We start from the raw sequence: 24,724 nt of genomic DNA on the forward strand, positions 1-24,724 counted from the left end.
GTGAATCGTCATAATACGTCTGACCTTTCAGAGGGTTAGCTGTGAATCCTCATAATAGGTCTGACCTTTCAGAGGGTTAGCTGTGAAGGACTCATAATAAGTCTGACCTTTCAGAGGGTTAGCTGTGAATCCTCATAATACGTCTGACCTTTCAGAGGGTTAGCTGTGAATCCTCATAATACGTCTGACATTTCAGAGGGTTAGCTGTGAATCATCATAATACGTCTGACATTTCAGAGGGTTAGCTGTGAATCCTCTTAAAAAGTCTGACCTTTCAGAGGGTTAGCTGTGAAGGTCTCATAATAAGTCTGACCTTTCAGAGGGTTAGCTGTGAATCCTCATAATAAGTCTGACCTTTCAGAGGGTTAGCTGTGAATCCTCATAATAAGTCTGACCTTTCAGAGGGTTAGCTGTGAAGGACTCATAATAAGTCTGACCTTTCAGAGGGTTAGCTGTGAAGGACTCCTAATAACATACTGTACACTCCACCCTAACACACACTCCACCCTAACACACACTCCACCCTAACACACACTCCACCCTAACACACACTCCACCCTAACACACACTCCACCCTAACACACACTCCACCCTAACACACACTTCCTCTTTCACCTTCATGCGGAGTATTGAACTGCAGTATGTCCGAGGGGGGTCCGACCCCTACAGAGGTGAACCCCAGCACCCTGAGATTGTAGGTGGCGTCAGGATACAGCCCTGATATGATGGTCACTGTGCTGTCGTCAGTGCTGTGTTTCTTCCACCATCTCAGAGGGACGTTCTTGTCTGTGTCGTAGTACACACGGTACCTGGTGATAGTTACAAAGAAATCGTTACATTCAACATTTGAAAAAGCAACAGTCGAAATGACCTGTACCAATTGAGACTTTTTATATAAATATAAGCTTTTTAAGATATGATAAGATAAGACAATATAGTACTTTATTAATCACCCAAAGGCTTTTAAATAGTGTCTGTATTTCTTAATGATTTGTATATTTGTTTGATTGTTGTAGCTCAATTGGTAGATTACGGCGCTTGTAACGCCAGGGTAGTGGGTTCGATCCCCGGGACCACCCATACGTAAAAATGTATGCGCACATGACTGTAAGTCGCTTTGGATAAAAACATCTGCTAAATTGCATATTATTATTATTATTATTATCTAGTTAGAAAATAACTGTTATATCATACCTTACATACAATTATCTGTAAGGTCCCTCAGTCAAGCAGTGAATTTCAAACACAGATTCAACCACAAAGACCAGGGAGGTTTTCAATGCCTTGCAAAGAAGGGCATCTATTAGTAGATGGATAAACATGTAAAAAGCAGATATTGAATATCCCTTTGAGCATGGGGAAGTTATTAATTACACTTTGGATGGTGTATCAGTACACCCAGTCACTACAAAGACACAGGCTTCATTCCTAACTCAGATACCGGAGAGGAAGGAAACCGCTCAGGGATTTCACCATGAGTCCTATGGTGGCTTTAAAACAGTTACAGAGTTTAATGACTGTGATAGGAGAAAACTGAGGATGGATCAACAACATTGTAGTTACTCCACAATACTAACCTAATTGACAGAGTGAAAAGAAGGAAGTCTGTAAAGAACAAAAATATTCCTAAACATGCATCCTGTTTGCAACAAGGCACTAAAGTAATACTGCAAAAAAATATGGCAAAGCAATTCACTTTTTGTCCTGAATAAAAAGTGTTATGTTCGGGGCAAATCCAATACAACACATTACTGAGTACAACTAAGTTTTTAGGATAAAAATGAACTGAATGGAGCTAAGCACAGGCACCTGGTTCAGTCTGCTTTTCACCATACCCTGGGAGATGAATTCACCATTCAGCAGGACAATAACCTAAAACACAAGGCCAAATCTACACTGGAGTAGCTTACCAAGAAGAAAGTGACTATTCCTGAGTGGTCGAGTTCCAGTTTTGTCTGAAATCTGCTTGAAAATCTATGGCAAGACCTGAAAATGGTTGTCTAGCAACGACCAACAAACCAATTTGACAGAGCTTGAAGAATTTTTAAAAGAATAATGGGCAAATGTTGCAGCATCCAGGTGTGGAAAGCTCTTAGAGACTTACCCAGAAAGACTCACTGCTGTAATCGCTGCCAAAGGTGATTCTAACATGTATTGACTCAGGGGTGTGATTACTTATGTACATTAGATATTTCTGTATTGCATTTTCAATACATTTGCAAACATTTCTAAAAACATGTTTTGACTTCGTCATTATGGGGTATTGTGTGTAGATTGGTGGAGAGCAACAAAATCAATTCAATCCATTTTGAATTCAGGCAGTAACACAACAAAACGTGGAACGGTCAAGCGGTATGAAAACTTTCTGAAGGCACTGTACGTATGACATTTGCTTATAAAGGACTTGTGAAACATCTATCATTAAGCCTTCATAAGACAAAAGCTGTGTCCCAAATGGCCCATATGACTCTGGTCAAAAGTAGTTCACTATATAGGGATTAGGATGCCATTTGGGACGCATTCATATTCACATGCTATGAAGTGTCTAGGAATCCTTCATTAAGCCTACATAAGACATATTCCTTTTCATCTTACCCCATGATCTGTCCGTTAGGTTTCTCGGGTGGTTCCCATTGGACCATTATGTTGGAGATAGACAGCTTGCGAACCTTGACATTCAGGGGGTGAAGAGGGAGCCTGCTCCCCATACGGGTCTCTACCGGGTCAGAGGGTGGCCCCCGCCCAATGTTGTTCACCGCCATCACACGGAACTCATACTCTGAGTAGGGGCTGAGCCCGCCGATGCTGTAACTGGTGGTAGCTACTCCGTCCACCTACAATATCATAATATGGTTATTTAGCGAACACTTACAGTATATCCAAAGCTACTTACAGAACTATCAACCTTGGTGTTTCCCAGAATCAGGAGGGGAAAAAGCAGGAAATCTGGAGTCCTCGAACAAGGATTTCTGAAAAACCTGGGAATTTGGGAAAAGTGACCGGGATTTTGCAACCCCTAACCATGTTGTAACCCAGTGAAGCATTGGAACCTACCTCTTGGAAGCCTGTGTAGTTGGTTTTAGGCCAGTACTGGATAATGTAGAAGGACACAGGTTCAGGGTTCCCAGAGTCCCAGGAGAGGGTCACATTGGTGGCTGTGGTCTCAGTCACTATGAGAGAGGTTGGGGGCTTGGGGAGGGCTGGAGGAGGAGAGATGGAGAGATGGAGAGATGGATGGAGAGAGAGAGAGCGAGCGAGAGCGAGAGCGAGAGCGAGAGCGAGAGCGAGAGCGAGAGCGAGAGCGAGAGCGAGACCCAAACTTAAGGAAAGCTTTGACTATGTACAGACTCAGTGAGCATAGCCTTGCTATTGAGAAAGGCCGCCGTAGGCAGACCTGGCTCTCAAGAGAAGACAGGCTATGTGCACACTACCCACAAAATGAGGTGGAAACTGAGCTGCACTTCCTAACCTCCTGCCAAATGTATGACCATATTAGAGACACATATTTCCCTCAGATTACAGCGATCCACAAAGAATTCGAAAACAAACCCAATTTTGATAAACTCCCTTATCTACTGGGTGAAAAACCACAGTTTGCCATCACAGCTGCAAGATTTGTGACCTGTTGCCACAAGAAAAAGGGCAACCAGTGAAGAACAAACACCATTGTAAATACAACCCATATTTATGTTTATTTATTTTCCCATTTGTACTTTAACTATTTGCACATTGTTACAACACTGTATATATACATAATATGATATTTGAAATGTCTTTATTCTTTTGAAACTTCTGAGTGTAATGTTTACTGTTAATATTTATTGTTTATTTCACTTTTGTTTACTATCTACTTCCCTTGCTTTGGCAATGTTAACACACGTTTCCCATGCCAATAAAGCCCTTAAATTGAAATTTAATTGAATTGAATTGAGAGAGAGAGCGAGAGAGAACGAGACAGAGAGAGAGAGAGAGAGCGCGAGAGCGAGAGAGATGGAGAAACAGAGCGAGAGAGAGAGAGAGAGCGAGAGCGAGAGAGATAGAGAGAGATGGAGAAACAGAGAGAGAGCGAACGAGCGAAAGAGAGCGAGACAGAGAAACAGAGAGAGAGCGAACGAGCGAAAGAGCGAGACAGAGAGAAGGCGAGACAGAGAGAGAGAGAGCGAGAGAGCGAGGAAGAGAGCGAGACAGAGAGAGAGAGAGAGAGAGAGAGTGAGAGAGCGAGAGAGAGAGCGAGAGAGAGAGAGATGGGGAAAGAGAGAGAGCGAGAGCGAGAAAGATGGAGAAACAGAGAGAGCGAGAGAGAGAGAGAGAGCGCGAGAGCAGGAGAGATGGAGAAACAGAGAGAGAGTGAGAGAGAGAGAGAGCGCGAGAGAGATGGAGAAACAGAGCGAGAGAGAGAGAGAGCGAGAGCGATGGAGAAACAGAGCGAGCCAGACATGATTGAAAATCACAGAAGATTACAGACCAAGCGGACAATCACATTTAAAGAAAATGACAAACAAGAACAAAGAAAAAGAAAGAAAGAGAGTCTATCCATTATGGAGTTAATAGAGTCCAGCAGAACAGCTCCTGACTATATAAATGCAGCACAGCTCCTGACTATATAAATGACACTGACATTCTCTGAGTCCATGGATGTTAATAGAGTCCAGCAGCATAGCTCCTGACTATATAAATGACACTGACATTCTCTGAGTCCATGGATGTTAACAGAGTCCAGCAGCACAGGCAATACGATTTCAAACAATCCACAACTCTTATTTTTTTTTGAAGGCCAGGGGAAGCTAATGATCCTCTGTGGCCAAATCATGCTTTAGTAGCCTCTATTTTGAATGATTTTATTTATTTCTGTATAGACAGGAGTAGGCTAATTAGGCTATATCATCTTGACAATTTTATTCAATTTACTTCGGGACATTCTGTTGAGACAGAAATAGCCCAAACAGACTCTAGGATAGTAGTAGGATGACAGATCCCATATTCATACAACCAGTAGGCCTAGGCTACATGAAAATAAAACGTTAAAAAGCAATTATCTTTTTTTTTCTTCTCTGGTGCCAATTTTTATTTTTCGGCTTTTCACCCCCCAAAAAAATATGGCCAAAAGCCGGCTATTACCGGTTAACGGAAACCCTGACAGACACATGTTCCGAGCAGACACACAGACACACCACCAGAATATTGTGGAGCTCAGACCATGTGTGTGTGTGTGTGTGTGTGTGTGTCCACACATATGTAAATGTAAATGTATAACTTCATGGGGTAAGCTAAGTTGATCCCTTACCTAATCTAAAGCGAGTCAAACATTTTATAATGATGTTTACAGTGCCATTCACTCTCTTATGGCTTTCAGGCCAAATTTCAGTTAGTCAGGTGGTATTGCTGGCAGTTGATGGTGTGTGTGTGTGTGTGTGTGTGTGAACCCAGGAACATTGTCCTGATAGCCATTTGATCAGATCACTGGTGCATCAAAACATGTTGCAGCAACATTGACGTTGTGGTGGAAATTTAGACAGCTAGGAAGCTGTTTGATCAGCTCAAACTCATAACAATCTGCCATAATGAGTCACACTCCTTGGCTTGTCATCAACCACACTTCCCAGTCATCACAACTTGTAGTGTACGTGAGAGAACACAGTGGCTCCATCCCAAATTGCACACTATTCCATATATAGTGCACTACTTTTGCCCAGGGCCTATATGGGCTCTGGTCAAAAGTAGCACACTACATTGGGATTAGGGTGCGGTTTTGGATACAGCTTTTGTCATCACAGCTTGTCATGTACGTGATAACACACAGTCCGTCCCAGAGCAGATTACTCACCGTGAGATCCTTACAGTCTGTGTCCCAAATGGCACCCTATTCCCTATATAGTGCACTACTATCAGGGTACATAGGGAATAGGATTCCATTTGGGACTCAGAAACTGTGTCCTCCACTGACCTAGCCAGCATGTTGTCTTGATTCAAACACACACACACCGCCTGACTAACTAAAATATGTCCTGAAAGCCAAAAGAGAGTGAAAGACACACACACACACTGCTTGACCTTTGACCCCTCACCTTTGACGGAGACCTGAGCGGTAGCCTTGATCATGCCCAGTGATGACATGGCCACGCAGGTGTAGTTGGCTGACTCTTTGACGATTGTCAACTTCAGAATATTCCAACCAATGGGCATCTCATCCTCCTAAATAAGAAGAATCCTAAAGATCCATTATCTTGCTTTGTGTCTGACCTGACATATTTCAGATAGAAATGCAAGTAATAGATCTTTAGCATTAGCATTGAAAGCAAGTCTGATAAGCGGTACATCCGTTCTATGTGCTTTATTTCTATACTTCCCCTCCTTTAAACTTAATTCAACACAATTCATACAGAGACTGCATATCATTGTGCTGTAGTAATAAAAGCCAGAATAAAACAGAATAAAAAATGAATGAACATGGTAAAAAAAGTATAAGCAAAACAGTAACGGTGAAAGTAAAGACCTTGGTGAGTTCAATTTCTCCCTTTAACCACTTGACATAGGGCACGGGCGTTCCCTTAGCAACACAAATCAGATTGACACTGCTCCCAGGCATCACCTCATGGTTGGTAGGTGGGATGGAGAACCGAGGAGGGATACAACGTACTGAGGAGAAGAGGAGAGGAGAGAGGAGAATGTTAAGATGGGATCTCAAGAGGAGGAGAGAGAGTGTGGAGGTCAGGGACAGATACTGTTCTGTGTTGAGAGGAGAGGAGAGGAGAGGAGAGGAGAGGAGAGGAGAGGAGAGGAGAGGAGAGGAGAGGAGAGGAGAGGGGAGAGGAGAGGGAGAGGAGAGGAGAGGAGAGGAGAGGAGAGAGGAGAGGAGAGGAGAGAGGAGAGGAGAGGAGAGGGGAGAGGGAGTGTGGAGGTCAGGTTAGATACTGTTCTGTGTTGAGAGGAGAGGAGAGGAGCCAGAGTGTGGAGGTCAGGACAGATACTGTTCTGTGTTGAGAGGAGAGGAGAGGAGAGGGAGAGGAGAGGAGAGGGAGTGTGGAGGACAGGGTTAGATACTGTTCTGTGTTGAGAGGAGAGAGGAGAGGAGAGGAGAGGGGAGTGTGGAGGTCAGGGTTAGATAGTGTTCTGTGAGGAGAGGAGAGGAGAGGGAGTGTGGAGGTCAGGGTTAGATACTGTTCTGTGTTGAGAGGAGAGGAGAGGAGCCAGAGTGTGGAGGTCAAGGACAGATACTGTTCTGTGTTGAGAGGAGAGGAGAGGAGAGGAGAGGAGAGGAGAGGGAGTGTGGAGGACAGGGTTAGATACTGTTCTGTGTTGAGAGGAGAGGAGAGGAGAGGAGGAGAGGAGAGGAGAGTGTGGAGGTCAGGGTTAGATAGTGTTCTGTGAGGAGAGGAGAGGAGAGGAGAGGAGAGTGTGGAGGTCAGGGTTAGAATCTGTTCTGTGAGGAGAGGAGAGGAGAGGAGAGGAGAGGAGAGGGAGTGTGGAGGTCAGGGTTAGAATCTGTTCTGTGAGGAGAGGAGAGGAGAGGAGAGTGTGGAGGTCAGGGTTAGAATCTGTTCTGTGAGGAGAGGAGAGGAGAGGAGAGGGAGTGTGGAGGACAGGGTTAGATACTGTTCTGTGTTGAGAGGAGAGGAGAGGAGAGGAGAGGAGAGAGAGAGTGTGGAGGTCAGGGTTAGATTCTGTTCTGTGTTGAGAGGAGAGGAGAGGAGAGGAGAGAGAGTGTGGAGGTCAGGGTTAGATTCTGTTCTGTGTTGAGAGGAGAGGAGAGGAGAGGAGAGGAGAGGAGAGGATAGTGTGGAGGTCAGGGTTAGATAGTGTTCTGTGAGGAGAGGACATACACTCCACCCTAACACACACTCCACCCTAACACACACTTCCTCTCTCACCTCCATACCGAGACTTGAACTGCAGTATTTCCGAGGGCGGTCCGTCCCCTACAGAGGTGAACCCCAACACCCTGAGATTGTAGATGATGTTAGGATACAGCTCTGATATGATGGTCACTTGGCTGTCTTCAGTGCTGTGTTTCTTCCACCCACTCAGAGTGTCATTCTTGTCTGTGTCGTAGTACACACGGTACCTGGTGATAGTTACAAAGAAATCATTACATTCAACATTTGAAAAAGCAACAGTCGAAATGACCTGTACCAATTGAGACTTTTTATAAAAATATAAGCTTTTTAAGATATGATAAGATAAGACAATATAGTTCTTTATTAATCACCCAAAGGCTTTTAAATAGTGTCTGTATTTCTTAATGATTTGTATATTTGTTTGATTGTTTTACATCTTATTTAGTTAGAAAACAACTGTTATATCATACCTTATTCTGTATACAGTGCCTTCAGAAAGTATTCACACCCTTGACTTTTTCCACATTGTTTTGTGTGTCAAAAGGTTGATGTGGATGCGGTGTTGGAGTCAGGCGCAGGACACAGAAGCTTAGTCGATCCGACTTTAATAGTCACAGGAGCAAAATACAAATCCAACGGGCCTCATAAACAGGAGACGAGCGAATACACAGAACAGTGCGTAAAGAGCGAACAGCACTAACAATAAGAAAACAAATGACCTACACCAACAGACAGGCGTACAACAACACACAACTACAAACAAAACCAAAGGAAACTTATAGGTGACATAATCAATACGTGATAAGGAACAGGTGCACTAATCAGACAAAACCAAACAAACATAGATAACATCAAACGGTGGCAGCTAGTACTCCGGGGACGACGAACGCCGAAGCCTGCCCGAACAAGGAGGAGGAGCAGCCTCGGCGGAATTCGTGACATTGTGGTACAGCCTGAATTTAAAATGGATTAAGTTGAGATTTTGTGTCACTGGCCTACACACAATACCCCATAATGTCAAAGTGGAATTATGTTTGTAGACATTTGAACAAATTAATAAACAATGAACAGCTGAAATGTCTTGAGTCAATAAGTATTCAACCCCTTTGTTATGGCAAGCCTAAATAAGTTCAGGAGTAAAAATGTGCTTAACAAGTCACATAATTAGTTGCATGGACTCATTCCGTGAGTGATAATAGTGTTTAACATTTTTTAAATGATTACCCTCATCTCTGTACTTATCTGTAAGGTCCCTCAGTCAAGCAGTGAATTTCAAACACAGATTCAACTGTCACGATCGTCAGGGAGAGACCAAGGCGCAGCGTTGAATGCGTACATATTTATTAATAATACTGATCACACGATCAAAACAACGGACGATAACGTGATGTCTACGGTTAAACACAAACCAAAATAGAACAAGAAACCACAAACACAAAGTGAAAGACAGACAGTTAAATATGGCTCCCAATCAGAGACAACCAGCTGACACTCGTTGCCTCTGATTGGGAGTCACTCAGGCCAACATAGAAATACAAACATAGAATTTCACACCCTGGCTCAACATAACAGTGTCCCCAGAGCCAGGGCGTGACAGTACCCCCCCCTAAAGGCGCGGACTCCGACCGCGCCAACTAAACACCACAGGGGAGGGACCGGGTGGGCACTCCGGTATTGACATAACATGTATTGACTCAGGGGTGTGATTACTTATGTACATTAGATATTTCTGTATTGCATTTTCAATACATTTGCAAACATTTCTAAAAACATGTTTTGACTTCGTCATTATGGGGTATTGTGTGTAGATTGGTGGAGAGCAACAAAATCAATTCAATCTATTTTGAATTCAGGCAGTAACACAACAAAACGTGGAACGGTCAAGCGGTATGAATACTTTCTGAAGGCACTGTACGTATGACATTTGCTTATAAAGGACTTGTGAAACATCTATCATTAAGCCTTCATAAGACAAAAGCTGTGTCCCAAATGGCCCATATGACTCTGGTCAAAAGTAGTTCACTATATAGGGATTAGGATGCCATTTGGGACGCATTCATATTCACATGCTATGAAGTGTCTAGGAATCCTTCATTAAGCCTACATAAGACATATTCATTTTCATCTTACCCCATGATCTGTCCGTTAGGTTCCTCGGGTGGTTCCCATTCGACCATCAAGTGGGAGAAAGATATCATGCGGACCTGGACATACAGTGGGGGTGAAGAGGGAGCCTGCTCCCCCGTACGTGTCTCTACCGGGTCAGAGGGTGGCCCCCGCCCAATGTTGTTCACCGCCATCACACGGAACTCATACTCTGAGTAGGGGCTGAGCCCGCCGATGCTGTAACGGGTGGTAGCTACTCCGTCCACCTACAATATCATAATATGGTTATTTAGCGAACACTTACAGTATATCCAAAGCTACTTACAGAACTATCAACCTTGGTGTTTCCCAGAATCAGGAGGGGAAAAAGCAGGAAATCTGGAGTCCTCGAACCAGGATTTCTGAAAAACCTGGGAATTTGGGGAAAGTGACCGGGATTTTGCAACCCTAACCATGTTGTAACCCAGTGAAGCATTGGAACCTACCTCTTGGAAGCCTTTGTAGGTGGTTTTAGGCCGGTACTGGATAATGTAGAAGGACACAGGTTCAGGGTTCCCAGAGTCCCAGGAGAGGGTCACATTGGTGGCTGTGGTCTCAGTCACTATGAGAGAGGTTGGGGGCTTGGGGAGGGCTGGAGGAGGAGAGGTGGAGAGGAGAGAGAGAGAGAGAGAGAGAGAGAGAGAGAGAGAGAGAGAGAGAGAGAGAGATGGAGATGTTTGTTATATGAAATGAAATCAAGGCGATCATTCGGTACTTGATAGATCTGAGTTCTAAGACAACAGATGATTGACCCCCATAACTCTAAAAGGGACACACCTATTAAAGACTGTTTCATGGACTATTAATTAAAGTAATGGACATGCTATATTCACATCCAAATCTCCTCAGTCCCCCATATTAAAACCATCATAACACAGCCAGACATGATTGAAAATCACAGAAGATTACAGACCAAGCGGACAATCACATTTAAAGAAAATGACAAACAAGAACAAAGAAAAAGAAAGAAAGAGAGTCTATCCATTATGGAGTTAATAGAGTCTAGCAGAACAGCTCCTGACTATATAAATGCAGCACAGCTCCTGACTATATAAATGACACTGACATTCTCTGAGTCCATGGATGTTAATAGAGTCCAGCAGAACAGCTCCTGACTATATAAATGACACTGACATTCTCTGAGTCCATGGATGTTAACAGAGTCCAGAAGCATAGCTCCTGACTATATAAATGACACTGACATTCTCTGAGTCCATGGATGTTAACAGAGTCCAGCAGAACAGCTCCTGACTATATAAATGACACTGACATTCTCTGAGTCCATGGATGTTAATAGAGTCCAGCAGAACAGCTCCTGACTATATAAATGACACTGACATTCTCTGAGTCCATGGATGTTAACAGAGTCCAGCAGAACAGCTCCTGACTATATAAATGACACTGACATTCTCTGAGTCCATGGATGTTAACAGAGTCCAGCAGAACAGCTCCTGACTATATAAATGACACTGACATTCTCTGAGTCCATGGATGTTAACAGAGTCCAGCAGAACAGCTCCTGACTATATAAATGACACTGACATTCTCTGAGTCCATGGATGTTAACAGAGTCCAGCAGAACAGCTCCTGACTATATAAATGACACTGACATTCTCTGAGTCTATGGATGTTAATAGAGTCCAGCAGAACAGCTCCTGACTATATAAATGACACTGACATTCTCTGAGTCCATGGATGTTAACAGAGTCCAGCAGCATAGCTCCTGACTATATAAATGACACTGACATTCTCTGAGTCCATGGATGTTAATAGAGTCCAGCAGCACAGCTCCTGACTATATAAATGCAGCATAGCTCCTGACTATATAAATGACACTGACATTCTCTGAGTCCATGGATGTTAATAGAGTCCAGCAGAACAGCTCCTGACTATATAAATGCAGCACAGCTCCTGACTATATAAATGCAGCACAGCTCCTGACTATATAAATGCAGCACAGCTCCTGACTATATAAATGACACTGACATTCTCTGAGTCTATGGATGTTAATAGAGTCTAGCAGAACAGCTCCTGACTATATAAATGCAGCACAGCTCCTGACTATATAAATGACACTGACATTCTCTGAGTCTATGGATGTTAATAGAGTCCAGCAGCATAGCTCCTGACTATATAAATGACACTGACATTCTCTGAGTCTATGGATGTTAATAGAGTCCAGCAGAACAGCTCCTGACTATATAAATGACACTGACATTCTCTGAGTCCATGGATGTTAACAGAGTCTAGCAGAACAGCTCCTGACTATATAAATGACACTGACATTCTCTGAGTCTATGGATGTTAATAGAGTCCAGCAGCATAGCTCCTGACTATATAAATGACACTGACATTCTCTGAGTCTATGGATGTTAATAGAGTCCAGCAGCATAGCTCCTGACTATATAAATGACACTGACATTCTCTGAGTCCATGGATGTTAACAGAGTCCAGCAGCATAGCTCCTGACTATATAAATGACACTGACATTCTCTGAGTCCATGGATGTTAACAGAGTCCAGCAGCATAGCTCCTGACTATATAAATGACACTGACATTCTCTGAGTCCATGGATGTTAATAGAGTCCAGCAGAACAGCTCCTGACTATATAAATGCAGCACAGCTCCTGACTATATAAATGACACTGACATTCTCTGAGTCCATGGATGTTAACAGAGTCCAGCAGCATAGCTCCTGACTATGTAAATGACACTGACATTCTCTGAGTCCATGGATGTTAACAGAGTCCAGCAGCATAGCTCCTGACTATATAAATGACACTGACATTCTCTGAGTCCATGGATGTTAATAGAGTCCAGCAGCATAGCTCCTGACTATATAAATGACACTGACATTCTCTGAGTCCATGGATGTTAACAGAGTCCAGCAGCATAGCTCCTGACTATATAAATGACACTGACATTCTCTGAGTCCATGGATGTTAATAGAGTCCAGCAGAACAGCTCCTGACTATATAAATGCAGCACAGCTCCTGACTATATAAATGACACTGACATTCTCTGAGTCCATGGATGTTAACAGAGTCCAGCAGCATAGCTCCTGACTATATAAATGACACTGACATTCTCTGAGTCCATGGATGTTAACAGAGTCCAGCAGCATAGCTCCTGACTATATAAATGACACTGACATTCTCTGAGTCCATGGATGTTAACAGAGTCCAGCAGAACAGCTCCTGACTATGTAAATGACACTGACATTCTCTGAGTCCATGGATGTTAACAGAGTCCAGCAGCATAGCTCCTGACTATGTAAATGACACTGACATTCTCTGAGTCCATGGATGTTAACAGAGTCCAGCAGCATAGCTCCTGACTATATAAATGACAATGACATTCTCTGAGTCCATGGATGTTAATAGAGTCCAGCAGCATAGCTCCTGACTATGTAAATGACACTGACATTCTCTGAGTCCATGGATGTTAACAGAGTCATCCCCGGCCCGCTAGCACACGCAAACTACAACTGTGCTCCCTGCTAGCTGTGCTCCCTGCTAGCTAGCTGTGCTGAAGAACCAATTTGAACTGCTCTCGGACTCACATATTGCTGTTCACTGGACCTTATGATCACTCAGCTGCACAGCTGATGCCTGCTGGACTGTTCCTTTACACGGTACCCTGTCCTGTTTATTCTGTTTAGCATTAGCCCAAACGTTATCGCTATTTCCAGTTGTTGTTTTAGCTCTCTCTAATAACACCTGTGACTGCTTTATGCCTCTCTCCCATGTCAATTATGCCTTGCCTATTGCTGTTTGGGTTAGTTCTTATTATACAATTTCACTGTAGAACCCCTAGTCCCTCTCAAACTGCCTCAAATAGTTCCTTTGTTCCACCCCCCATACACGCCGAGACCGGCTCAATCGGTGGCTCCAGTGGAGGCTATCTCTTTCATTGTTACCCAATGCTTAGGGTTACCTGAACTGTACTCATATCCTTCCATATCCTTTTCTGTACATAATGCCCTGAATCTTTTCTACAACGCCCGGAGAACTGCCCCCTTTATTCTATGTACCCAACGCACTAGAAGACCAGTTCTTAAAGCCTTTAGTCGTATCCTTATTCTAGTCCTCCTCTGTTCCTCTGGTGATGTAGAGGCTAACCCAGGCCCTGCAGCCCCCAGTATCACTCCTACTCCCCAGGAGCTATCATTTGTTGACTTCTGTAACCGTAAAAGTCTTGGTTTTCTGCACGTAAATATCAGAAGCCTCCTTCCTAAGTTTGAGTTATTCACTGCGTTAGCACACTCCGCCAACCCTGATGTTCTAGCAGTGTCTGAATCCTGGCTTAGGAAGGCCACCAAAAATTCAGAAATGTCCATCCCCAACTATAACATTTTCCGTCTAGATAGAACTGCCAAAGGGGTGGAGTTGCAATCTACTGTAGAGATAGCCTGCAGAGCTCTATCATACTATCCAGGTCTGTGCCCAAACAGTTTGAGCTTCTACTTCTAAAAATCCACCTTTCCAGAAATACATCTCTCACTGTTGCCGCTTGCTACAGACCCCCCTCAGCCCCCAGCTGTGCCCTGGACACCATATGTGAATTGATTGCCCCCCATCTATCCTCAGAGTTCGTACTGCTTGGTGACCTAAATTGGGATCTGCTTAACACCCCGGCCATCCTACAATCTAAACTAGATGCCCTCAATCTCACACAAATTATCAACGAACCTACCAGGTACAACCCTAAATCCGTAAACATGGGTACCCTCATAGATATCATCCTGACTAACTTACCCTCTAAATACACCTCCGCTGTCTTCAACCAGGATCTCAGCGATCACTGCCTTATTGCCTGCGTCCGTAACGGGTCCGCGGTCAAACGACCACCCCTCATCACTGTCAAACGCACCCAAAAACACTTCAGCGAGCAGGCCTTCCTAATTGACCTGGCCCAGGTATCCTGGATGGATATAGATCTCATTCCGTCAGTAGAGGATGCCTGGTTGTTCTTTAAAAGTAATTTCCTCTCAATCTTAAATAAACATGCCCCATTCAAAAAATACAGAACTAAGAACCGATATAGCCCCTGGTTCTCCTCAGACTTGACTGCCCTTTACCAGCACAAAAACATCCTGTGGCGTACTGCATTAGCATCAAATAGCCCCCGCGATATGCAACTTTTCAGGGAAGTTAGGAATCAATATACACAAGCAGTTAGGAAAGCAAAGGCTAACTTTTTCAAACAGAAATTTGCATCCTGTAGCACTAACTCCAAAAAGTTTTGGGACAATGTAAAGTCCATGGAAAATAAGAGCACTTCCTCCCAGCTGCCCACTGCACTGAGGCTAGGAAACACTATCACCACCGATAAATCTACAATAATCGAGAATTTCAACAAGCATTTTGCTACGGCTGGCCATGCTTTCCACCTGGCTACCACTACCCTGGCCACCAGCTCTGCACCCTCCGCTGCAACTTGCCCATGCCCCCCCCCCGCTTCTCCTTCACACAAATCCAGACAGCTGATGTTCTGAAAGAGCTGCAAAATCTGGACCCTTACAAATCATCTGGGCTAGACAATCTGGACCCTTTCTTTCTAAAACTAGCCGCTGAAATTGTCGCAACCCCTATTACTAGCCTGTTCAACCTCTCTTTCGTAACGTCTGAGATCCCCAGAGATTGGAAAGCTGCCGCGGTCATCCCCCTCTTCAAAGGGGGTGACACTCTAGATCCAAACTGTTACAGACCCATATCCATCCTGCCTGCCTTTCAAAAGTTTTTGAAAGCCAAGTAAACAAACAGATCCCCGACCATTTCGAATCCCACCGTACCTTCTCCGCTATGCAATCCGGTTTCCGAGCTGGTCATGGGTGCACTTCAGCCACGCTCAAGGTCCTAAACGATATTATAACCGCGATCGATAATAGACAGTACTGTGCAGCCGTTTTCATTGACCTGGCCAAGGCTTTCGACTCTGTCAACCACCGCATTCTTATTGGCAGACTAAATAGCCTTGGTTTCTCAAATGACTGCCTCGCCTGGTTCACCAACTACTTCTCAGATAGAGTTCAATGTGTCAAATCGGGGGGCCTGTTGTCTGGACCTATGGCAGTCTCTATGGGGGTGCCACAGGGTTCAATTCTCGGGCCGACTCTTTTCTGGGTGTATATCAATGACGTCGCTCTTGCTGCTGGTGACTCTCAGATCCACCTCTACGCAGACGACACCATTTTGTATACATCTGGCCCTTCATTGGACACTGTGTTAACAAACCTCCAAACGAGCTTCAATGCCATACAACACTCCTTCAGTAGCCTCCAACTGCTCTTAAACACTAGTAAAACTAAATGCATGCTCTTCAACCGAACGCTGCTTGTACCCGCCCACCCGACTAAAATCACTACTCTTGACGGGTCTGACCTAGAGTATGTGGACAACTACAAATATCTAGGTGTCTGGTTAGACTGTAAACTCTCCTTCCAGACTCACATTAAGAATCTCCAATCCAAAGTTAAATCTAGAATCGGTTTCCTATTTCGCAACAAAGCCTCCTTCACTCATGCTGCCAAACATGCCCTCGTTAAACTGACTATCCTACCGATCCTTGACTTCGGCGATGTCATTTACAAAATAGCCTCCAACACTCTACTCAGCAAATTGGATGTAGTCTATCACAGTGCCATCCGTTTTGTCTCCAAAGCCCCATATAATACACACCACTGTGACCTGTACGCTCTTGTTGGCTGGTCCTCACTACATATTCGTCGCCAAACCCACTGGCTCCAGGCCATCTATAAATCACTGCTAGGCAAATCCCCACCTTATCTTAGCTCATTGGTCACCATAGCAACACCCACCCGTAGTCTGCGCTCCAGCAGGTATATCTCACTGGTCATCCCCAAAGCCAACACCTCCTTTGGCCGCAATTCCTTCCAGTTCTCTGCTGCCAATGACTGGAACAAATTGCAAAAATCTCTGAAGCTGGAGACACTTATCTCCCTCACTAACTTTAAGCATCAGTTGTCAGAGCACCTTACCGATCACTGCACCTGTACACAGCCCATCTGAAATTAGCCCGCCCAACTACCTCATCACTATATTGTTATTTATTTTGCTCATTTGTACCCCAGTATCTCTATTTGCACATAATCTCTTGCACATCTATCATTCCAGTGTTAATACTAATTGTAATTATTTTGCACTATAGCCTATTTATTGCCTTACCTCCATAACTTGCTACATTTGCACACACTGTATATATATTTATTTCTGTTGTATTTTTGACTTTGTTTTGTTTTACCCCATATGTAACTCTGTGTTGTTGTTTTTATCGCACTGCTTTGCTTTATCTTGTCCAGGTCGCAGTTGTAAATGAGAACTTGTTCTCAACTGGCTTACCTGGTTAAATAAAGGTGAGAACAAGAACACTTGATAGTCGACCATTAGGGTCCGGGTTGGTTAAGGAGGTTACTGTACCAGTCACCATGATTACACAGGAGACGTATGTTGAGCAGATCACTTTTTTGATTATTGAGTCTCCTGCTTACCCTGTAGTCTTAGGTATTCCGTGGTTAGCCTTTCACAACCCCAAATTTTCATGGCCGCAGAGGGTTCTTACGGGGTGGTCGCGTGAGTGTCCTGGTAGGTGTCTAGGTGTTTCCGTTGGTGCGACCACGGTGGAAAGTCCAGACGGTACCCCCACCATGCGCATTCCCCCCGAATACCATGATCTGGCGCTCGCGTTTTCCAAGACGCAAGCGACTAAATTACCACCTCATCGGGAGGGGGATTGCACGATAAACCTTTGGGTAGACGCTGTACCTCCCAGGAGTCATGTGTATCCCCTGTCGCAGGCTGAAACGGAGGCTATGGAAACATACGTCACCGAGTCCCTGCGCCAGGGGTATATATACGTCCCTCCACTTCACCTGCTTCCTCAAGTTTCTTTTTTGTGAAGAAGAAAGATGGCAGTTTACGCCCGTGCATTGATTATCGACCACTGAATAAGGTGACAGTACGATTTAGCTATCCTCTTCCCCTCATTCCTTCAGTGATTGAGTCAATGCATGGGGCCTGTTTTTTCACCAAATTAGATCTCAGGAGTGCCTACAACCTGGTGCGTGTTCGAGATGGGGATGAGTGGAAGACAGCATTCAGCACAACCACGGGGCATCATGAATACCTGGGGATGACCGACGGTTTGATGAATGCTCCATCTGTCTTCCAGTCCTTTGTAAACAAGGTATTTCGGGACATGCTTGGTCGCGGTGTGGTGGTCTACATCGATGACATCCTGGTGTATTATGCTACGCGCGCCGAGCATCTGTCCCTGGTTCGCAAGGTACTGGTCCGACTGCTGGAAAATGATCTTTATGCCATGGCAGAGAAGTGTGAGTTTTTCCAGCAGTCAATCTCCTTCCTCGGATACTGCATTACTACCACAGGTGTGGAGATGGAGGGAGATTGCATTTCAGCCGTGCGTAATTGGCTGACTCCAACCACGGTGAAGGCGGTGCAGTGCTTCCTTGGCTTTGCCAACTACTATCTGAGGTTTATTCAGGGCTTTGGCAAGGTCGCAGCTCCCATTACCTCCTTGTTGAAGGGTGGGCCGTCCCGGCTCCGCTGGTCTGCTGAGACTGATTTGGCCTGATTTGGCCTTCAGTAGATTACGGGGTCTGTTCACCTCAACCCCGGTACTGGCTCACCCCGATCCATCACTAATTTTTTATTTTTTTTATTTTACAGTTCGTAGTGGAGGTGGATGCATCCGAGGTAGGGATAGGCGCTGTCTTATCCCAACGCTCGGGCACGCCACCCAAGCTCCGCCCCTGTGCCTTCTTTTCGAAGAAGCTCAGCTCGGCGGAGCAGAACTACGGCGTTGGTGATCGGGAGCTGCTGGCTGTTGTCCGAGCTTTGACGTTGTGGAGGCATTGGCTCGAAGGGGCGAAACACCCTTTCCTCGTCTGGACAGACTACCGTAACCTGGAGTACATTCGGGCAGCAAGGAGGCTGAATCCTCGCCAGGCGAGGAGGGCCCTATTCTTCACCCGGTTTGATTTTACACTCTCATACATCCCGGGTACGAAGAACGTGAAGGCAGACCCACTGTCACTGCTGTATGACACAGAGGAGAGGCCCAGAGACAACACCCCCATACTCCCGGCCTCCTGCATTATGGCGCCGGTAGTATGGGCGATAGACGTGGACATAGAGCGGGCGTTACGCACAGAGCCATCTCCACCTCAGTGACCAGCTGGGCTGCAGTACGTGCCTGCTCTTGTCTGTGACCGTCTGATCTACTGGGCACACGTCACCCTCCTCTGGTCACCCAGGTATCGGTCGTACAGTGCGCTACCTGACCGGAAAATACCTGACCGGTACTCTCACAACATCCTCTGAAGCTGCCTCCTCTCCTTGTTCGGGCAGGCCTTGGCGTTCGTCGTCACCGGCCTTCTAGCCACTGCCGCTCCATATCTCCTCATCTCATCATTCCATTTATTTTGTCTTGTTTATTACACACACCTGGTTTATACCCCCTCATTAGTCCGTGTATAAGTGTTCCCTCTGCCCCCCTTGTCCTTGTGGGTGATTGTTTATTGTGAGGAGAGAGTAGCTCGGTTCAGCTACGTGTATTTTGTATTGGGTGGTTTTATCTGGTAATGATCTGATGATTACTGGAGTGCGTTAGGCAGCAGAACAGAAGGGAGCAGCTTTAGAAGGGGTCTGTCTGGGCCTATAGAGACAAGCCTCAAATACATAGTATAGAGAGGACTTCAGAGTACCACATCAACCATGATAAGATCAAAGCATCCACCTCGTATCAATAGCATTACTGTAGTTAGGGAACAGAGGAGAACTAACTAACTAACTAACTAACTAACTAACTAACTAACTAACTGTCTGTCTGTCTGTCTGTCTGTCTGTCTGTCTGTCTGTCTGTCTGGGCCTATAGAGAGGTAAGGCTTACAACACACAGTAGAGAGTAGATTAGAGGACCACATAGCTAGATAGAAGCTACCACATCAGAATGAACAGGCTGATTAACAGGAAAAATATATATTCCAGTCTTTTGTCTATCTTTGTTTCTGTTTCTGACTAATGCAGGGTTGAGTTTAATTTATTTACCACTCAAACATTACATAACCACTTCATTTTCACACATGCACCCATTCTATATGTTGGGGTCAGGGGGTCAGAGGTGATAAAGGGCTGAAATGACTCATCTCTACATTATTGTCGAGGAAATGGAGGCCTTGGCATACTGCATGCTGTCAGGATTATAGAGGGAGTAGAATAGCAGAGAATAGAATATGTTCTGAAGGTAATGCATTGACACGTGTTAAAATCTGAAGCTATCGGTCACACAGAGAGCGGCAGGGAGGGTTGAAACGTGAGAGAAAAATGAGTGCGTGGTCTAACTGAATTACAGTGACCCTGTGACAGAGCTGTAGTTGAGGTCATGTGCTGAATTAATTTGGTCCCGGAACCCTCCGCTTCTACAGGGCATCTCTCCACGCTCGACCCCCAGGGGGCCACACAGACCCCAGGGGCCCCAGAGACCCCAGGGGCCCCAGAGACTAGCGACAGTGACACATCTCGAAGAGAGCACTTCTCCAGACCCCAACCTTCATTAAGATGGACAGCAGGGTACTGAGGTCACACACACACACACACACACACACACACACACACACACACACACACACACACACACACACACACACACACACACACACACACACACACACACACACACACACACACACACACACACACACACACACACACACACACACACACACACACACACACACTCTCTCTCTCTCTCTCCTCAATTTCTCTTGCTCTCTCTCCATGTACTGTTTATATAATGCAAGGGAATATTCTACAGAACACCAGCAGACTGAGTGCATTTAGAAAGCAGCTGATTATGTTGCTAAAATAATCCACCAAGGAGACCAAGTGGACTGGAACAGTATCTTCACCAAGGAGACCAAGTGAACTGGAACAGTGTGTTCACCAAGGAGACCAAGAGAACTGGAACAGTGTGTTCACCAAGGAGACCAAGTGAACTGGAACAGTGTGTTCACCAAGGAGACCAAGTGAACTGGAACAGTATCTTCACCAAGGAGACCAAGTGGACTGGAACAGTATCTTCACCAAGGAGACCAAGTGGACTGGAACAGTGTGTTCACCAAGGAGACCAAGTGGACTGGAACAGTATCTTCACCAAGGAGACCAAGTGGACTGGAACAGTATGTTCACCAAGGAGACCAAGTGGAAATGGACTGGGCCCGGTTTCCCCAAAAAGCATCTTAAGGCTAAGTCCATCGTTACAGACTTCGTAGGAGCATCGTTAAATCTCCCATGCTGTTTCTTAAGAATATCTTTATTAACGTTGCACTTGAAAGCGCTCGTGCACGCTAACGCCTGCCTCAGACCACTCGTAGAACAGCTAAGTCCGTTGTTTTGCCCTCCCGCGTTACTTTAAAGGCAGAAGACCTCCGCTAAATGGAATCACATGGCTTTATCCGTCTCTATGTGACCACCGATGACTTCAGAACAAAGTTGACTACAAATACAAAGTTGCCAATGTCTTTGCAATTGATATAAGCAAGCAAAATATAAAAAGATGCTTCAAATGAAAACAGAGATGACTGCATTAAAATATAAACAGTAAGCCATAGGTCTATTTCAATCATATTGAAATAGGCTACATTTCATGTTCAATCAATTGAGTTCTATTTTGCTACTTGTAGGCTACTGTCTGTAATTTGTCTCAATATATTTCATGACATGTAGCCTAACATGCGCAATGATGTGCCAAATCTGTGTTTTTGCGCATTTTCCTTGGTTAAGCATTAGAATAAGCTGCCTCAATATTTGCAGCGCTCCCTTTCTTTCTATCCTCTCAGTATCGACACACGCTCCAACTTAGTGAACGTTCTCTCTGCGGGGTGTTTTGGGAATCACGTGTTTTACATCTTCGGCCTTGCATCGTTGAAACGCCCGCTAAGCCTAAGTTACAGCGCCGTCGGGAAAATGGGCCCTGGAGTGGTACGTACGGAGTTAAATTAAGCAGCAAATTGCGCAGCATGAGCAGAGTCTCCTTAAGAAACCAACCAACAAACAAGCTAGAGAGCAAATTAATTCAGCAATACAGTTTAATTTACTGTATTTACATTTTAGTCATTTAGCAGACGCTCTTATCCAGAGCGACTTACAGGAGCAATTAGGGTTAAGTGCCTTGCTCAAGGGCACATCGACAGATTTTTCACCTAGTCAGCTCGGGGATTAGAACCAGCGACCTTTCGGTTACTGGCACAACGATCTTAACCACTAAGCTACCTGCCGCCCGTATTAGTGCACTTCTGTTAAGAGGCAGACTGACTGAACAAATTATATGATGAACTACGAGTTGTTCTATTTGGTCCCCTCAATCTGTTTAAATCTAAAGAAACATACAGATTTGTTCATGTACTATACTATATGCCATTTGGCAAATGCTTTTATCCAAAGCAACTTCCAGTAGAGTGAGTGCATTTTAGTAAGTGACTCCAACAGGAATCAAAGCCACAAACTTAGTGTTACTAATGCCATGCAACATACAGTGAGGGAAAAAAGTATTTGATCCCCTGCTGATTTTGTACGTTTGTCCACTGACAAAGAAATGATCCGTCTATAATTGTAATGGTATGTTTATTTGAACAGTGAGAGACAGAATAACAACAAAAAAATCCAGAAAAACATGTTATAAATTGATTTGCATTTTAATGATGGAAATAAGTATTTGAGCCCCCTCTCAATCAGAAAGATTTCTGGCTCCCAGGTGTCTTTTATACAGGTACCGAGCTGAGATTAGGAGCACACTCTTAAAGGGAGTGCTCCTAATCTCATCTTGTTACCTGTATAAAAGACACCTGTCCACAGAAGCAATCAATCAATCAGATTCCAAACTCTCCACCATGGCCAAGACCAAAGAGCTCTCCAAGGATGTCAGGGACAAGATTGTAGACCTACACAAGGCTGGAATGGGCTACAAGACCATCGCCAAGCAGCTTGGTGAGAAGGTGACAATTGTTGGTGCGATTATTCGCAAATGGAAGAAACGCAAAAATAACTGTCAATCTCCCTCGGCCTGGGGCTCCATGCAAGATCTCACCTTGTGGAGTTGCAATGATCATGAGAACGGTGAGGAATCAGCCCAGAACTACACGGGAGGATCTTGTCAATGATGTCAAGGCAGCTGGGACCATAGTCACCAAGAAAACATTTGGTAACACACTACCCCGTGAAGGACTGAAATTCTGCTGCACCCGCAAGGTCCCCTGCTCAAGAAAGCACATATACAGGGCCGTCTGAAGTTTGCCAATGAACATCTGAATGATTCAGAGGAGAACTGGGTGAAAGTGTTGTGGTCAGATGAGACCAAAATCGAGCTCTTTGGCATCAACTCAACACGCCGTGTTTGGAGGAGGAGGAATGCTGCCTATGACCCCAAGAACACCATCCCCACCGTCAAACATGGAGGTGGAAACATTATGCTTTGGGGGTGTTTTTCTGCTAAGGGGACAGGACAACTTCACCGCATCAAAGGGACGATGGACGGGGCCATGTACCGTCAAATCTTGGGTGAGAACCTCCTTCCCTCAGCCAGGCCATTGACAATGGGTCGTAGATGGGTATTCCAGCATGACAATGACCCAAAACACACTGCCAAGGCAACAAAGGAGTGGCTCAAGAAGAAGCACATTAAGGTCCTGGAGTGGCCTAGCCAGTCTCCAGACTTTAATCCCATAGAACATCTGTGGAGGGAGCTGAAGGTTCGAGTTGCCAAACGTCAGCCTCGAAACCTTAATGACTTGGAGAAGATCTGCAAAGAGGAGTGGAACAAAATCCCTCCTGAGATGTGTGCAAACCTGGTGGCCAACTACAAGAAATGTCTGACCTCTGTGATTGCCAACAAGGGTTTTGCCACCGAGTACTAAGTAATGTTTTGAAGAGGGGTCAAATACTTATTTCCCTCATTAAAATGCAAATCAATTCCCAAAAAATTTTACATGCGTTTTTCTGGATTTTTTTGTTGTTATTTTGTCGCTCACTGTTCAAATAAACCTACCATTAAAATTATAGACTGATCATGTCTTTGTCAGTGGTCAAACGTACAAAATCAGCAGGGGATCAAATACTTTTTTCCCTCACTGTAGGTTAGTATGTATTCTGGCATGATCTTAGGGTATAGTTTAAAAGCATGTTTTTAGTCATATATAAAGTACAGCACTTACTGTCAGCCTGAGAGGAGAGCACCAGGCAGCTGAGAAGCAGCAGGAGTGGCGCCGCCCCCCTGGGCAGGAGGGGAACTGCAGGGTGAATGTTAGGCACCATGATGGTCAAGGTAGGCACAGCGACTCCTACTCGCTCCCCTCAACGAAGACAGACACCTCACACCTCACCTCACACGATCAAACACAGACACCTGGGAGGAGACAGAGAGAAGACAGGACGTTAGTGTTTTCATTCAAACACTTTAATTTGATATGATCTGAACTGATCTGATCTGAACTGACGGAAGTTAACAACAACATCTGCAAAATGCAAAATGCTGGTACAAAAGCCAGACAAGAAAAGAGTAGCTTGGATCCATCAAAGACACAATCGGTAACAACAATATCCAGAATATATCACCTAAGATCCCTCAGCATTAGCAGCACCATGTCACGGTTTACTAAGCCAGAACCCAGAAGCAGACCAGGACAAGGTAAATTGAAACAAAGGTGAGTG

At 44.8% G+C, this 24,724-nt stretch overlaps 1 protein-coding gene across 1 annotated transcript; it reads right to left on the bottom strand.

The window, feature by feature from the left end:
- Positions 1–592: 592 nt before the first annotated feature.
- Positions 593–24,419, bottom strand: LOC121566248 (receptor-type tyrosine-protein phosphatase F-like). Its single transcript, XM_045218112.1, has 9 exons — positions 24,229–24,419; positions 10,427–10,572; positions 9,966–10,207; positions 7,869–8,062; positions 6,494–6,636; positions 6,066–6,192; positions 3,055–3,200; positions 2,596–2,834; positions 593–809 (listed from the first exon to the last, which is right to left on the bottom strand). Exons 1-9 carry the CDS (start codon positions 24,326–24,328, stop codon positions 593–595), a joined length of 1,554 nt encoding a protein of 517 aa, XP_045074047.1. The 5' UTR covers positions 24,329–24,419.
- Positions 24,420–24,724: the final 305 nt, after the last annotated feature.

Source organism: Coregonus clupeaformis, unplaced genomic scaffold (genome assembly GCF_020615455.1).
Source record: "Coregonus clupeaformis isolate EN_2021a unplaced genomic scaffold, ASM2061545v1 scaf1374, whole genome shotgun sequence".
Taxonomy (NCBI): Eukaryota; Metazoa; Chordata; class Actinopteri; order Salmoniformes; family Salmonidae; genus Coregonus; species Coregonus clupeaformis.